This window comes from Nannospalax galili, unplaced genomic scaffold (genome assembly GCF_000622305.1).
Source record: "Nannospalax galili isolate Female #2095 unplaced genomic scaffold, S.galili_v1.0 scaffold1065, whole genome shotgun sequence".
NCBI lineage: Eukaryota > Metazoa > Chordata > Mammalia > Rodentia > Spalacidae > Nannospalax > Nannospalax galili.
Genome location: NW_008353600.1, coordinates 224,425 through 242,221, shown reverse-complemented (window position 1 = coordinate 242,221; position 17,797 = coordinate 224,425). Strand labels below are relative to the sequence as shown.

The window sequence follows — 17,797 nt, the reverse complement described above, 5'->3', positions numbered from 1 at the left end:
AAATATATTTTTTAAAATTCCCATTGTGTAGTATTTGTGTTAAGCCTTTTCTGTGATTAGCTATGCTTGAAATATACAAATACTTAGCTATGTATTACAGTAGCCTGCAGTATTTAATACAGTAATGTGCTTTTCCATGTGACTAGGTGCGGTGTTTCTACAGTTATGTCTTAATGGAAACAGCTTGAGTCTTAGCATCCATTTTAAGGCCAAGAGCAGACCAAATTGCTGAGCACTTCTTCCTTCAGATGGCACTTAGAACTGTGCTCCAAAGCTTTCACTCATGCTTTTATTGAAACAGCATCTCTAGCATAAAATGGGGAAGTAGAAGTCAAGACCCCACCCTTACCAGACAATCTTGTCCTTTGATCCCTAGGCCTAGAATATCACACACACTCAATTTATCTCATTGTTTACAATGAGAAAAGCAGGGTGCTTGCAGCTCTTCGATATGTAAAACATGCATAGGCACATTCATGCACTGTCTCACACTAACTTGGGTGGAGGATAAGGATCCTGAGGGATTAAGGTCATATGTCTAGGTCACAAGAGGAGCACATGGCTCAGTGAACTTGTTTACATTATAAACAGTAACTTTTTGGTTACAGGGTTAGACAAAAGTCTTTAATCCAGATCATGTCCTTATTGTAAAAGTTACTCCCACAGCTAGGTATGTAGTAGACTGTACCATCTAGATTTCTGTAAATGTACTCTATGATGATTATACAATGCCAAAATCACCTAATGATGTATTTCTCAGAAGTCCTCATCCTTAAGTGACTCATGACCATACAAAAACTGATATTTCAGTTGTTTTTATAGGTACTCCCTTGGAATCAGTAGAGTTAGATGATTTGGGTTTTACATACAAGAAGCAGGGAAGCTTAATTGTAAAAGTAATCTATTTCAGCTAAGGGGAGATTTATGAAGAAAACCTTAGGCTTTCTGGTTTATATCAAGCATGATGTTAGACTCCTGTTACCTTAGGACTGAGTGTATAGCTTAGTATTTGAGTACTTGCTTATCATTTGTGTGGCTCTGGGTTTGATCCTTAGTGTATGCATGTGCACACATACAGACCACACACACACAAATAACATATCTTAGAATCCTGTAACCTTTTGAATCATTGAAAGTTTTTTTTTCTTTATGAATCCTTTTACTTATTTTTAATATTTTGAAGAATAAATGTAGCTTGCTTTTACTACCCATTACAGACTTACTTCCAAGTGGCATACTCTGGATTTGCAGCTTTTATTATTTCTTTAAAAGAAAATATTTCTGTTTCAGGTGATGGAGAAGATAACCGACCAGGAATGAGAGGGGGCCATCAGATGGTTATTGATGTTCAGACAGGTGAGTAACACTAGCCATGGAAAGCAAAACCTTTTTTAAAGTTTTAAATCTCTTTTTCAATATTTCAGCATAATTGTAGAGCTGAAGTGTTAGTGCAATTCAGCAGTAAATTCAGGCTCTATTTGCCAAAATATCATTGACCTACATTTAAGATATTATGTAAGAGTGAATGCAGCTGGGTGTTGTGGCCTTTAGTTCCAACACTGGGGAGGCAGAGGCAGGTGGATCTCTGTGATCCACCTGGTCTCCATAGCAAATCTAGGCCAGCTTCGTGCTACCCCGTCTCAAAAAGACCAAAAATAAATAAATAAATAAAGAAAAAAGAAAAAAGAAAACAAAATAGGGAATGCACTTCTCTCCATTCATTATAAAGGTTACATGTTATTGACTAGAACCAGATAGTAAAGAAAGCAAGAATTTACCACAAGGATATCTTACACTTTGACAGTGGCAGGTGAGAGAAGGTGCTGCTGTGCAGATGATGTTAGATCATCTAAAAGAATTGTGTCCTTCACCTAATTTGATTTTAGAAAACTTTACTGCATATAGTGTCCTTATCTACTTAAGCAGCATTGTGCTTTTTTCAAGAGTAAATTTGCATCTTTTTTGTTTGTTTGTTTGTTTTTTACTTTGTCTCATGCTGACTCACAGTACTTGAGGACTAAAAATACTGCTTTTGTAATAGAAAATAATTAGAAAAAAATTGCTGTAGTGTGGGCACTAAATCTTGGCATAACTATTTTCGTAACATTTCTTTGAGTTGTAAGAGGGTATTTAATTTTAAATTAACTGCTAAATATGTTTACTAACTTAAGAATTTGAGAATATTGTTAAGAGTTTCTGTGGAAAAGATTTATTTCAAGGTATAGGATTTTACTTACTAATTTTTACCTCTTCTCCAGCTGCCTGCCTGCCCTACCTAAATAGACTTGAATTTGATGCAGCTTTGGAGGCACTTGTTTTCCTCTTCAGAGTCTGACATACACACCTGCCCTGATTTATTAAAGAGGCAGATTTGTATACAAATTGCTTTTCTTGCTAATAATAAAATAAAGATTATTTTTAAATTCTTGTAATTTTCTAGGCAAAATATACTTTGCCTAACTGTGAAAGTAATTACAGTTAACTTTTTCATTTAAGCTTCATTTTATAAAGAAGCAGAAGGAATTTTCCAAGTGTTTACTATGTTATAGGAAAGGGACCATACATGACAAGGAAGGTACATGTGTAAGAAAAAAAGATAATTTGTAATAATCCTGACATTTGAAGTTGGAAAATAATCAAGTATAGATAAATGTCTTATAGAATTTGGCGTAGGAAAGTAATGGATAGTTAAAGGTTAATAAAGACCCGTATTAGGAAACACAAGGAAGTGATAAAGTTTTGGACCTTTTTCAGTGTTTCTGTTTTATGCAGTAAGGGATAGGATTTCAGCAGACACTGAGTGGCCCATAGTCCTTAACTCCACTTGTATTAGTCAGGGTTCTCCAAAGAAACAGAACCAGTAGAGTGAATATGTATAGAGATTTATCATCTTAGCTCACAGGATAGAGTCCGAGTAGTCCAACAATGGCTGTACCACACTGGAGAGGCTGAGAATCTGTAGTCGCTCAGTCACCAAGGCTGATGTCTCAGTAGTCCCAATCCGGTGCTGAAGGTCTGACAAATTCCAAAATATCAGCTAGTCTTCAGTCTACAGCGGCAAGACGAACTCAGCAGCAAGAGAGAAGGCAAGCCGCAAAAAGCCCTGTGTTCTCCTCTGCCTTGGTCTTTTATATGGGCTGCCGGCTTTAGATGATCCAATCAAGAAGATCTCTTTCATTTCAGTTAATCTCAGATCTAATCAAGTTGACTCCCAGGATTAGCCATCACACCACTCTTTAAAAAAAAATTTTTCCAAGAGAGGAAAAATGTTTGACTAACGTGTTGATTTGACTAACTATAGAAATGGTGGTTTTAACCAAATTTAGTAGGAATGCTTATCATAGGTATGTGATTTTAATCTCATGTATGTATGTGTAAATATTTATGTATGTGTGCATGTACATGTGTATGCAGATTTATGCATGTGTGTGTGAAGACCAGAGGTCAACACTGGACATTGTCCTCAGTTACTTTCTACCTTAGTTTTTGGACACAAGGTCTCTCAAAACCTGGAGCTACTCGTTCAGTTAGACTGGCTGGCCGGCAAGACCCAGGGATCTTCCTGTCTCTGCCTCCCCAGTGTTGAGATTACAGAGATGCACTGCTGTGTTTGGCTTTTTCACATGAGTGCTGAGGCTCAAATCCATGCACTCATGCTTTCTTGGCAAGTGCTTTATTTCCCCAGCCATCTCCAGCCCCTGATTTTAATCTCCTTTTGATAGCTTCTATACTTGTATTGCTGTAACACACCCCTACTCTGCCTCTGGCTAACCTTTAAAGCATGGCATTTAATAAGAATGGTACCTTTATGCTTTTATGACAGGTGAGAGTGGTGGTGCATGCCTTTAATCCCAGCATTCTGGTGGCAGAGGCAGGTGGATCAAGGTCAGCCTGGTCTACATAGTAAGTTCTGGGCCTGCTAGGGCTACAGGGAGACCCTGTTTCAAAAAATGCCCTCCCTCCCCCAAAGAATAGTGATTTTACAGGAGATGCTTTCATTTTTTCCTCCATTTAGAATGCTTGCTCTCTGTATTTCGTGCACAGACTTTATTATTTTGAAGTATTCTTGAATTTCTAGTTTCTTCAAAGCTTTTATCATGCTTTGTTGAATTTTCTCTGATGCCTTTTCTGCAGCTATTATATGATCATGTGACTTGCTCTTGAGTCTATTTATGTTTGATGTATTATGTTTTTTAATTTGTAGATATTGAACCATCCTTATATCTTTGTATCTTTGGAATGAAACCAGCGTAATCATGGTCTATAATCTCTTAATGTGTTGTTGAATTTGGTTTGTAAGAATTTTATTAAGAATTTTATTATGTAGGTTCATGTAGCATATAAATCTTTGATTTTTTTTTTGTTATGTCCTTATCTATTTTTGTTATCAGGATAATATTGGCTTTATAGAATGAGTCTGGAAACATTCTTTCTATTCTGTTTTATGGAATAGTTTGAAGAGCATTGATGTTAGTTAGTTCTTAAAAGTATTAGAAAATTCAGCAGTGATACATACATACATACATACAAACAAAACCCTATTACATAATTTACCTTAAAGAAACTTTCGAATGAAATGAGTAAAGATGAGTTTGGGTTGTTAATTACAAAAAAAAATTACAAACATGTTCTGCCTCTTTTTAAAATTGCATGTGTATGGTGTGTGTTTGATTACATAATATGACATGCATATGGAGGTCAGAGGACAACTTTATGTAGATCCCTTGGTTCTAGGGATCAAACTCAGGTTGTTAGGCTTGCGCTGCAAGTGCTTTACCCACTGAGTTATCTCACTGGCCCCTTTTACTTCTTTTTGACACTTGATTTGTGTGACCATTTGACCCAGTCCGTGTTAGTACATAGTTGTTGTATTCTAGAGGTTCAAAATGGAGAAACTGATTTAATTATGAAAATAGTGTGCCATCTTGTGGAGGTTTATGCAGTCAGCATCCTAATTTACTCAGGGTAGAATGATAGCTATTACAACTGAACACTTCAGCTTAAAAGCCTGCTTTATTGCGCAAAATGCATGCAAATGTTATAAAAAGACTGAATTCTCTACTTGTGTTAACATATCTCCCTTATTTATAATTCATGTGAAATATTTGGATTGGTGCTACTGTAGTAGGTAGATCTATGGTTTATTTGGTACTGGTTCCAAATGATGCATACTTTCCACCAAGGAGTAACAGTTGAATTTTAGTATTTATAACCAGTAGTGATTGATTAATGATTACTTGGCGTGGTCTCTTGAATTTGAAACTGGCTTGAGATTTTGAAAATAGGCTACTACTGATCATATTTCCTCCAGTCTCTCATTCTCTAGCTCCTCCTTTTCAGTCAGTTCAGACTCTTAACACCTCTGCTGAAGATCTTCTATAGCTTCTTCATTGTCAGTGGAATCAAGTTTAAACCCTAATAATCTAAACTTTGCAACGGTCTGATCACTATCTTTTTAACTTCATATCTGCCTACTACTTTTGTGTTCTTCTTTCACTTATATTCACTTACTCATCACACAGTTAACTTTACATGAGGTACATAATTTTAATCTTCAAATAGCTTTATAAAATACCATTTCACAGAAGGGTGTGATGGGGCATGCCTTTAATCCCAGTACTCAGGAGGCAGAGGTAGATAGTGAGTTCTAGGCCAGCTGGGGCTAAAGGGAGACCTTGTCTCCAAAGAAAAAAAAGATACCATATCACATTTCAGAGATTAGGAAACTGGTGATTAAGGAGCTTTAGTGGTCACATAGCTGTTAATTACAAAGTGAAGATTGTAGCTGTGATGTACCATTTTAAACACTTTTGATGGGTTTTTCTATCTCTAGATCCTTGTTACCCACTTTTTACTCTGCTTGAAAGCCCCCCCCCTTTTTTTCTGTCCCAAATTCTGCTTACCAGAATGCAGAGACCTTCTGATACAAAGGACACAAATATGTCCTGAGTCCTTTTAGCCAGGTACATTCTTTCCTCCTTTGAATGCCTGCTGTGCTTTTTGCCTTCCTGTAGCACTTATTCTGCCTTGCCTTGTATACTTAGATACCTCTTTTATATTCTTGACTGGATTGTAAGTTCTTCAAGGATAAGGAATATCCATCTCTCTTTTCATTCCCTAAAGTGGTTTGTAAGTTCAAATCACTACTTAAGCAATTTTTTTAAGTGCTAGGGTAATTTATGCACAGCCATGATAGCCTATACTTCATTAAGAAAGCAGAAAATGAAAATGTTGCTGCTTGAGGAAGGTTATACCACCTCAAAATACACATGAGTTATTACAGAACCTGTGTGTATGAGAGTGGCTCCCAATAAACCAGACTATCCTGTTAAGATTGATGCTTTTTCCTCTCTTCTACTTCCTCATTTCTCTTTATAGTTCTCTCTAGTTATTTTAATAATTCAGGCCTTTGATATCTTTTATGTATTTAACAGTACTTTTGCTAATATTTGTTTCAAGATGCTTTATCTTTTCGTGACAAGTGATGAGGTGTTTTTTTTTGTATTTTGTTTTTAATTTTTAAATATTTATTATTTTTATTTTATGTGTATTTATTTTATGTGTATTGCCTGCAAGTAAGTGCACCCGTATTGTGCAGTGCAGCGGAGGTCAGAAGAGGGCTTCGGATTCCCCTGGAACTGGAGTTAAGGATGGTTTGTAGCCACCATGTGGGTGCTGGGAATCGAACCCGGGTCCTCTGCAAGAGTAGTCAGTGCTCTTAACTGCTGAGATATCTCTCCAGCCCCTGTGATGAGGTGTTTTAATTAAAAAGTTCTATTATGCATTTTTCATTCAGGTACATCAGAAGGTTCAGTTTCTACAAAATTTATTTCATTTTACTATTACTTCAACTGGACCACAAAGCTTCCATGGACAGGAGTGACATCTTGGCTTAATTCTATTGGGATCCTTGCCCTATGCCAAATTTTATTTTGCTCAGCCATCAATGAGGCTGTTGTGGAAATGTGGGTTTTCTTTGCTGTGAGAATTTATGCGCACAAAGAGACTTGCTTTTCAGAAAGAACATTGAGAACCCAGAGCCCAACAGGAAGGGTTATTAAAGTTAATGAACCAGGGTAACCTTATCCAGAGGGTGCCCAGAAATACTATAAAACAAAAGGTCAATTGCTATTGCTATTTTAGTTATATGGCCCTCTATCTACAGGCTTCAGAAATTAACAGAGTTAATTGCTTTTATAGTGAGGTCTTGGCAAAGAATTCTTAAGCCAGATGAAAATCCTTTAATTATTTTCCTGTAAAATTATGTATCTGGACATTCTTGTATGCCATTTGAAAAACACAGTGTTACTTAATTAATGATAATGGATTGTTTTATAGTTACAAAATAAGATAACTTTTTAGTAGTTAAAATGCCATTATTTCATATTAATATATCAAAGGGATTCTAAGTATTGAGTTAGATTGGAATCAAATATGGTAACACTGTTGTGTTTCAAGCACTTAGAAACTAAAAGGTAGTTGGAATTATTTCTTTTTTGATTTTCGCATTTAAAAAAGAAATGTTCATTTTTGAAAGCTTCAGAATATTTTTGTATGACTTGGATCTGAGGAACTTCACAACACTCAGAATTTCATAAATAAAATTAAAACTGAGGCAGATTAAGTGACTTGTACTTGACACCCTGTATTCGTTTCTTGCCACGATGACCAAAAACCTTAGAAAATAACTGAGGAAGAAGGAGGATTTATTTTGGCTCATAGTCCATTGTGGCAGGAATGGCATAGAAGAACAGGTTACATCATGGTGGGCAGGAAGTAGAGAAAGGAAAGAAAGGACAGGGACCCAAAATGAGATATTTTCCTCTAAAACACTCCCCCAGTGACCTACTTCTTCCAACTCTGCCTCCCTCATAAGGTTTCCAGAAGTTAGCAAAATAGTGTCTGTCAGTTGCTGTGATCAAACCTTTAAGAATAAGCCTCTGGGGGACAGAAGTTCGTGTCTAAAAATCTCTCGTAAGACTGAAAGCAATCTCTTAATGATGAGCCTCTATAAAAATTAAAAATAAGTTAGATATACTTCTAACATAGAGTGGTGCAGAGTAAACATTCCCATTCTGAAAGGGAGGAATAGGAGCATAGAAAGGAAGACTTGGAAGCAAAATGAGACCAAAACTCAGCAAGGTAAACTTTAAGTGCTTTAGCTCCATATCTGCAACCCAGGGCACGTGATTATGATGTGAGAATTTATGAGTAAAAAGAGACCTGATTTTCAGAAAGAACATTGAGAATCCAGAGTTCAAGAGGGGTTGCTTGGGCCATCCTACCCTCATATGGCCTCTCTTTAAGACTGGTTCCTCTTGTTGCCTGCAATGAAATTTCTAGGTTCTGGGAGTTTCCTTTGTGTCTTTGGTTTCATTCTCCCAGCTTATACAATTCTTTCTCAAGGACTCCCTGCATAAGTTATCCAACCTTGTGGGCCTTCTTTGACATCTGAATAGAAGCCTGCCTGACTCTTACTCTTCCATTCTCCATGCCTGCAAAACCAGTGTCAGGTGAACAACACAAAGATCTGCCACCAGCTCAAGTAGGCAGCTAAACGTGGTGAAACGGTCCTTGGGAAACAACTTCATAGGTGGCTCTGTGACAGGTAGGGTGCCCAGGAGGCAGTTTTCTGAAGGGACAGCCTTCCAGATTTGTCCATACTTTCACATCCTGGAACCCATAGTGATTAGGGATCTGGTCAATTTATGAGATGGTCCCATGGCAAAGAATTGGCTTGTTTTGTAATGGTACCGATCTCTTCAGAAACCAAATCTTCTTTAGTTTCAACTACATGCAGAGTTTTTCCAAACAAAGTTTTTCAGATTTTTTCTGTTCTGTCTTTTGCTCCCAATTTTCACTGAAACCTGGCTAAAAGCAGCAAGCAGTAACTATGCTCCAGCCAGAATTCTGGGCTGCCTTGAAATTTTTTCTTCTTATTAGTTAATGTAACACCTTCAAACTCAGTCTTTCACAAAGTCTCAGCATATGGACAAAAAAATAGAGCTCTTTGCCAGAATGTAGCACAAATGGCCCCTGATTCTGAATAGATGTTGCCATCTGAAACCTTATGAACAAGCCTTTACTATGAGATTTCACTGGAATTGTCAGTTAAACTATTTACAGCATTGTAGAAAGTTTTCTCTAGCTCACTTCTCTAAACTTTTCTAAATTCTCCTGCAAACCAGTTCCAGAGGCTTAAGAACCATATAGCTGTGCTTAGTCAACAACAGTCCTATTTCTGTAGTAACAATTTTCTGTTAAGGCTTTTTGTCACTATGACAAATACTTGAAAATTTAAGGGAAGGAAATGTTTATTTTGGCTCACATTTTTAGGTATTTTAGTATGCTGGAGCAGGAAGGGTGTAGCAGAATAGCTCACAATTGTGGTAGCCAGGAAGGGAGGGTTGTGGGAGTGCCAAGACAACATATTGTCCCCAGGGACACACTCCTCCTGGCCAATCTCTTCCAGTGAGGCTAACCTCCTGAAGCCTTCAGAAATTCCCAATTAGTACCACCAGCTGGGACCAAGCCTTCAATAGCTTTTGAGAGACACTTCATCTTTGAACTATAATCCCTTTAGCACTAGAACTCAGTTCTTCTCAAGTGGACTGTACTTATTTTGAGACCAGTGAAGCATTTATGGACACTTTAATTAGAAAATTTGCTTAGAATTTGAAGCTATATGAAAATATGACACAAATGTTGTCGAAGATAGCCAACTATGAGTGAGAGGAGGTTTCTTAGTGTTATAGTATTTCCACATGCATTTTTGAATTGTTTATCTTCATGGTTGGACATACCTTAGATGATAGCCACCATGTGTACAGGCTTAAAATGTATTACTTTAAAGAGTCAGTGGCTTTGCAGTTTGCCTGTAATGTAATGTACATTTCAGAGTAACAAGAAACTCAACTCTCAAGGTACCTAATGGTTAATCTTAGAAGAGTAAAAAACCCAATACAGTATATTTGGAAAAACCCTCCTCTATTTTCATGGGATGACCAATGTTTTATTCTTAAAGTATCTCACTTCAGCTTTCAGCTAGTTTTAACCAGTACTTTGGTATTACAGTGGAGAGAAATCACCTTTAATATGACTCCCCCCCCCCCCGTAACAGCTACTTGTCCTTGTGTTATTCTTTTAAATAGTATATTTCTCTAAGTGCTGTCTTGTACAGTTTGAATAATTCTGTAGGTCTTTAGAGGCTAAAATGTGGCTGCACTAAAGAACTTTGGAATCAGGATCTTGGGGAATGTGGTCTAGTGATCTGATTCCTAAACAAATTTCTCAAAATGTGGTTCTGCAGCCATTTTTCCATTTGCTTATGTGTGAGTAATACTAGTCTGGTATACATTTTGGAAAGCTATCAGTTCAAAAATATTACCTTAAAAATTATTAAAGATGCCCTCTTAAATGTTCTTTGAAACAACTGACCAGGTAGGATGCTAATACTTTTGACTTTGAGACTTTTTTTAATACATACTTTTCTGATTTTCATAGAGACTGTTTATTTGTTTGGTGGCTGGGATGGAACACAAGATCTTGCTGACTTCTGGGCATACAGTGTGAAGGAGAACCAGTGGACATGTATCTCTAGAGATACTGAGAAAGAGGTAAGTTCTCAGCCTTTTCATTTATCTGTATTGCATGGGTACATACTTTCTGCTTGTTTTGTTCTCCAATGTTTCTCAGCAGTGGTAGCAAAAGAATTTTGAAACAAGAAAACAGGCTTGATTTAAGAACTCCTGCATTTCAACTTCTAGCCCTGGTTCACCAACTATTGGTTTACAAGATACAAGATTCTTTTTAGCCCCAGCTGTCCTGGAACTCACTATGTAGACTAGGCTGGCCTTGAACTCACAGAGATCCGCCTGCCTCTGCCTCCCGAGTGCTGGGATTAAATAAAGATAAATTGAGTTAGATATTTTTGTATCATTTAATTTTTAAAATGCTTTACCCTAGAAGTGTGATTGTTGTCTCAGGCCCTCATCAGTCCTACTCCTGTTCCCAGCGTTCTTTTTTTGTCTTTGCACTGGTTGGAACCCAGGGCCAAAGTACTCTATCATTGAGCTGCAATCGAGCCTTTGCCACCTTATTTTTATTCCCTCTGGAAAAACATGCTTTTGCTATTCCAGCCCCACACCATCTCACTGTTTTGAGCCCTTACTGCTTTACTGTACCGTTATGTGCTGCATAACAGTATTTCAGTCATCACTAGGTAGGCCATAGACATGGTGGTGGTCTCGTAAGATTATTTTGTTTAGTGATAGCATAACCATCTTTGTATAAATATGCTCTATAATGTTGACACTGATGAAATAGCCTAACAGAGCATTTATTCAAACTGCTACCTATCAGTTTTAAGTGATATTTATTTTTTAATTAAAATTTCATCTATGTATGCATTTGTGTTTCTATCTGTGCATATATAAATGAAGCATTTTCATATTGAATAAAATGACTTGGTTTTATGGCTTTGAGTTTAATAGGTACATGAATATATCCTGGGAAGAAGCAAATATTTGTTGTTCATTTTTCTCCAAATCTTTATAGAATTTTTATTGTGTTTTCCATCTAAGCAGTTACAGATTGCAAATTGAAAAATATACTATAACAAATGGAAAGTGAAGGAAATAGACTTAATTCAAATTTACTGAATTTTACTTAGGAAAGCCAACCCAAAAGATCTAGTGGTGTGCCTTCGGTCCTTGGAAATTGGGTTCTTGGTATTATCTCATTTGTAAAAAGAAGTCAAATAACCAAGTTCAGAGTCAGTTAATGGTGTGGTTTTAGAGGGCATTGATACAAGATACAGTAGGTTTGTTTAATTTGTCATTTGTTATTTAAACAACAATAATAAAACAATATATTTGCTTCAGTTTCTTTTACTTACCGTAGAAGTTTCAAATGTTTCTGGAGGTTTGGTCACTTAGTTACCAGCCTTACACCCTGACTTTATGTGATAGCACATGCACCATTTTTGCTGTTATTCCACTTTCTCACTTGTCTTGTTAGAAGTGTTTTCCTAGTATGGGGTTAGCAGAGGGTCCCTATCTCCAGCTTCAACCTGATAGAGCCTATATATGCTTTAAAACTCGATTTAGACTCCACTTGCTCAGTGTAACCTTTCTTGACCCATCCTAAGCAGAATTTAAAACTTTCTTTGGTGTGTCCATCTTAGCACCAGTTCGTTCTGGAAGAGATTACTGTGACTTATTTTCTTATTTTCCTGTCTAGAGTCTGGATTCCTTAAAGGCATGAATCATATTTAAAATTTATGATTTTTTTTTTTTTTTTTTTTTTTTTTTTTTTTTTTTTTGTCTTTTTGAGACGGTCTCCCTATAGCCCCAGATTTCCTGGAACTCACTATGTAGACCAGGCTGGCCTTGAACTCACAGAGATCCGCCTGCCTCTGCCTCCCAAGTGCTAGGATTAAAGGTGTGCTCCACCACTCCCAGCTAGAATTTATGAATCTTAAGGATGTGATAGATATGCTTATTCTTTAGTGAATAAATAGATGGGGTAAGTTAAACTTAGTGCTTGAAAAGAGCAAAGGAAATAATTAAACTCCAGAGAGTGGCTGTTCAGGTGTGATGTTTTTAGGGGCCTTAAAAGCAATTCTGGGAGCTGGAGAGATAGGCTCAGCGATTAAGAGTACTGACTGCTCTTGCTGAGGACCCGGGTTCGATTTCCAGCACCCACATGGCAGCTACGAACTGTTCTTAACTCCAGTTCCAGGGGAATCTGAAGCCCTCTTCTGACCTCTGAGGCATTGCACAACACGGGTGCACTCACATACATGCAGGCAATATACTCATACACATAAAATAAAAATAAAGAAAATAATTTTTAAAAGGTATTTCTAGTGAGTTCCAGGACAGCTGGGGCTACAGGGAAACCCTGTCTCAAAAAGGTAAAAAAAAAAAAAAAGTAATTCTGGTCTAAGACAGGATGTAACTTAACTGGTCATTCTTGTTTTGTCTTTCTGAGATAGGAGCAGACTGACCTCAAACTCGGAGCTGCCCTTGAACTGTCCCTCCTCCTGTCTTTACCTTGTCTGAGCTGAGATTGCAGGCATGTGTCACTATGCCCAACTCATTCCATTAGTAGGCTGACCGTATTAATGAAATGAGATTTATAGCAAAAGATATCTTAGAAAAAAACTGAATTGCAGCTTTTCATAAAGGGAGCACTGAAGCATCTCTCTCTCTCTCTGTCTCTCTCACACCCATACACAATGTCTCTTGTTAAGTATCTCTGACTTCATTCATGGGATGATTGAGTAAGAAGGAATTTGACATGGCTCTCCTTACTGGATTTTACTTGTAGACTCTTACAGTATCAGGATTCCTTTATATGTTAACCTACTAGTGTTTTCTCAGTTTATTTGAGTTATGCTTATTGAAGATTACTGTGTTAGAAATCCAGGCAGTTGCTTGTGTTTTTCTTTGATCCTGTATTCCAAATTGACAAGTGTTTGCTATTTAAAAGTAGTTGTCTGTCATGTATACTATGAAACCCCATCATCACCTAGCAGTCTGTAATCCGTTGTGCTAAAATGTGGTGTTCTGTATGCTCTTTGAATGCATTTTTTAACTATGCATGTGTTTTCACTTACTTGTTTCCCATTTGAAAAATACTGATTCACATCTAAATATTGGCCTGTTTTTTAAATCATATTTGTTAATATCACTGTCAGTCTCAATAGAAAAGTCCTTGAGCATTGGAAAGGTGTTATGATAAGTGACAATTTTCCAAAATTTGGATTGTTTCTTAAAAAGGTATGTTGCGCAGGGTGTGGTGGTACACGCCTTTAATCCCAACACTCCAGAGGCAGGTGGATCCCTGTGAGTTCAAGGCCAGCCTGGTCTACATAGTGAGTTCCAGGAGAGCGGGGGTGACAGGGAGACCCTTTCCCAAAAAAACCAAAAAAAAAAAAAAAAGATACGTTTCGTTAGCAACAGATTTTGTCCATTTTCCTTCAACTTTGACATAATTCTTGTTTTGAGGAAATGTCTATCATGACCATAATTATGATTTTTATTGTAATTGTTTTCTCAAGTGTATACAGTTCCATGGGAAAAGCCATTGTATAAATTTGACACTTCAAAAACTATGTAAGTGCTTTTTTCTTGAGATAATCCTATACCAAATGGCACTACTTTTTAAAATCCCTTTAATGTTTGACTTAATAGAAGGTAGATGAATTTACATCTACTTTTGCATTCAGACTGTTACTGTATCAAAAAGTCATGTAGTCTCTGGAAAGATTCACATACATTCATAGAAAGTGAGAATGCAGAGACAAATGTTCAAGTTTTTTTTCTATAACTGACCTTAAAGAACAGCCTGTAGTACCTTGGAGAGGGTCCACTGCACTGACATTTTTGAAGAGTACAGAGTTGTTTTGCAGACTATTCCTCAACTGGATTTGTCTCATATTTTCTTAGGGTTGAATTTAGGTAATGTATTTTTAGCAAGCATTACAGATGGATGATACCAGATCCTATGCATATCATATCAGGAAGCACATTATGTCAGTGTCTTTGATGCTAGTTATCTTTGACAATCAGGTTAAGGAGGTGTGTCCCATGTTTTTGCCACTTGATAACTAACTCATGGAGAGGTATTTAAGAATATGAGCATATCATTACTGATCAAACTTTTTGCCCTTTTAGTATTCATTAATTAAAGCTTTTCCCAAAGTGGTTGTACTATGTTATACTCCTATCAGCAATGTTGCTCACATCTTTACCCAAAGAGTTTTTGGGTCATGATCAAAAATTAATTACCATGTAAGTGCATGTCTTTTTGCATGCTCCATTCTATTTCACCATGTTTTGGCCTTCTCTACACCCATGTGTCCCTCTTCTCACTACCATAGCTTTACAGTAGCTTGTGAAGTCAAGTAGAGTGAATCCTCTTTGATGCTTCTGGATCATTTTCATTTTCATACAAACTTGAGAATCTTCTGTTGTTTCTAAATCTCTTGGGATTGTGATTGGGGATATGACACATGTGTAACCTAATTTGGAAAAAAAAAACAAAACAAAACGATGCCTTAATGTTGTTGAGTCCTTCAATCCATAAACATGTTTCAATCTTTATTGATTTTTGACTTCATTATCTCTAAGCCTTGAAGTTAGAGGTCTGGGCTATTTTAGCTAAATTGATTCCAGTGTATTTTATTATTTGTATGTAAAATTTTGTATATAACATCCCATTTTATAAATGTAATGTGTGTTTTATTTTCCATTTGTTGTCTGGTAAAATGGAGAACTAGAAATTTCTTTTTAAAAAAATATATCAGTTTGGGTATTTAACTCAGTCATAGAGTACTTTGCCTCGAAAACACAAGGACCTGGGTTTGGCCTCCAGCACCAGTTTAGAAAAAAAAGAAATTAAATTATATCATTCCCTTGTATAATGTTATTTTACGTCCACTTATTACAATTATGTTATATATTAATAGAGACAGCTTTCCTTTCTCTTCCTGTTCTTTTCCCCATCACAACTTTGTATCTTCTAAAGCCTTTCATATTTCAGAGTTGAACTTACAGAGAGCATAAATGTAGTAAGTAGAAATGATAAGAATAGGCATCCTTGTCTTTGATCTTCATTGTAGAATATTCACTGTGATACTGTCAAGTGACAAATAATTTTCAAATTTTCTTACATTCTTTATCAGATTGAAGCAGTTTATTCCTGTTTTACTGTGAGTTTTTAATCACAAATATGCATTGAACTTTGTCAAACTTCTTCCGTATTAGTATTGATGCTTTCCCTGCTTATTCTGTTAGTGTAGTAAATTGCCCTGATGATTTTCAGCCATAAAATCAATTTTGCGTTTCTAAAAGAAACCAGTTTTAATTATGAAATACCTTTTCAAAACTGTGGGTCTCATTTGATAATATTTTGTTAAAGATCACATGTTCATGTTCATGAAGTGTATTCACTATTTGTAAATTCTTTGTCCTTTCTGAGCATTTTTTCCTTCTGTTTTTAACTCTGCTTCTTGTTTGCAGTGCTGTTAATTTGATTCCAATATTACATTATCCTCAGAAAATTAACTTACAAATGGAATGGAACAGATTTTTAAGTGGAAGGTTGTTCTGTTTTGTTTTTCTTCCCTTTCCTCCCTTTTCTGAAAAATTTTGCCTAAAATTCATAGAATTCCTTCCATTAGTGTTTGGCAAAATTTAGCAGTGCAGGTAGCTGAACTTGGAGTTGTCTTTATAGGAAGATTTTAAATGTAAATTCAAAATTTAAATATATGGAAGGACTTTCATATTTTTCTCTTGCAATTTATGGTATTTGGTAAATTATGTTTTTTTCAAGGACTATGTCCATTTTATCTACATAGTTTATTTTTCAGATTTCTAACCTGCACATTTAACTATTGTCATATTCTACTTGTTTTTCATAATAAATACTTATTTTCTTTGTAATTCCTACTAAGTTTATAGTGATAGTCCTAATTTTATTTCTGACTTGGCAATTTGTATTTTCTCTCTTTTTTTAAAATAAAAATTAGTTTTGTTGGTGGTTTAAAATACTGTCACTCTTAAAAGAACCTACTTATTTTTTTTTAAATACTTTATTATTTTTATTTTATGTGTTTGAGTGTAATGGGTATATGTAGATAGGTGCACCCGTGTTGTGCCAGGCCCTCGGATGTCAGAAGAGGGCTTCGGATCCCCTGGAACTGGAGTTACTAGTTGTTATGTGGGTGCTGGGAATCAAACTGGGGTCTTCTGCAAGAGCAGCCAGTGCTGAGCCATCTCTCCAGCCCCCAGAGAACCTACTTGTTAACTTTCTCTAGTTCTTGTTTTCTATTCTATTAATTTCTATCATCTTTATTTTTATTTTTTCTTCTTTCTAGGATATAGTTTACTTGTCATTTTAATAGTACTAGCAAAAAGTTCTATTGCTTTCCTATTTAAAAGTTAAAATTTTGTACTCTAGGAAATATGGCATTGATTTATTATATACATTCTTTGTATTTGAGATTATCTAATTAGGGGAGGAATCTTTAAATAAAATTTCCACCTTATCTGCTAAAATCTTCACAAAATCTCTTAAAAATGTTAGAATAGTAATTTGTAGATTTCAATCAGCTTAATTTCTCAGTTACTATTATTAATTGTCAAACTGTTCTTCCTGCTTAATATTTCTTCATTTAATCAAGTTACATTACTCTTCTTATGTTCTTTCTTGCTCTAGGAACTTTAGTAGTTTTTTAAAAATTATTTATTTAATAACCATGTACTTAGAAGAAGCATTTCATTACAACAGCATTGACATAGTCAATAACAATTTCCAAAGCTAAGATGCATCTCTTTCAAAATTGGCTGTAAATTTTTAGGTTTACAGTTAAATTATTACAGTTATACAATATTGTACTCAGTATAAACCCTATAAGACATAAAATTAAATGAGGTTTTAACCTTTAAAAAATATCTCCATTTCATTTTTAAAATACACAATTTCATACAGAAAAATTTATTGCTAATGTAATTGACATTAAGATGTTTGCACATGCATTTCTAATCTCTATATATCTGATTATTACTAGTCACAGTCAGTTACTTTCTGAGTTCCTTGGCATCTGAGCATGGATATAAAGTCATCAGGTAGATTTCAATGGTAATGTTTTTCACATCTACTAATTATTAAGGAGCGAATTTTTATACTTTGAAGAATTATTATTTTTAATCATTTTTAAAATTTTTAATAACTACATGATTAGAAGAAGCATTTCACTACAGCTTTGACATTCAGTAACACACTCCAA

The 17,797-nt window shown here is 35.7% G+C and overlaps 1 protein-coding gene and 1 non-coding gene across 13 annotated transcripts in view; one reads left to right on the top strand and one right to left on the bottom strand.

Annotated features, from left to right (window-relative positions):
- Mkln1 (muskelin 1) overlaps positions 1–17,797 on the top strand; it is a 377,131-nt gene that overhangs the window by 282,308 nt on the left and 77,026 nt on the right. For all 12 annotated transcript variants that reach the window (XM_029554914.1, XM_029554911.1, XM_029554909.1 and 9 more), the window contains 2 exons: positions 1,291–1,356; positions 10,504–10,616. In XM_029554914.1, the coding sequence (XP_029410774.1) occupies positions 1,291–1,356; positions 10,504–10,616 (179 nt within the window). The remainder of the gene's footprint in view (positions 1–1,290; positions 1,357–10,503; positions 10,617–17,797) is intronic.
- Positions 1,415–1,498, bottom strand: LOC115067328. Its single transcript, XR_003846753.1, has one exon. It is a non-coding gene; the product is annotated as a small nucleolar RNA SNORD45 (small nucleolar RNA).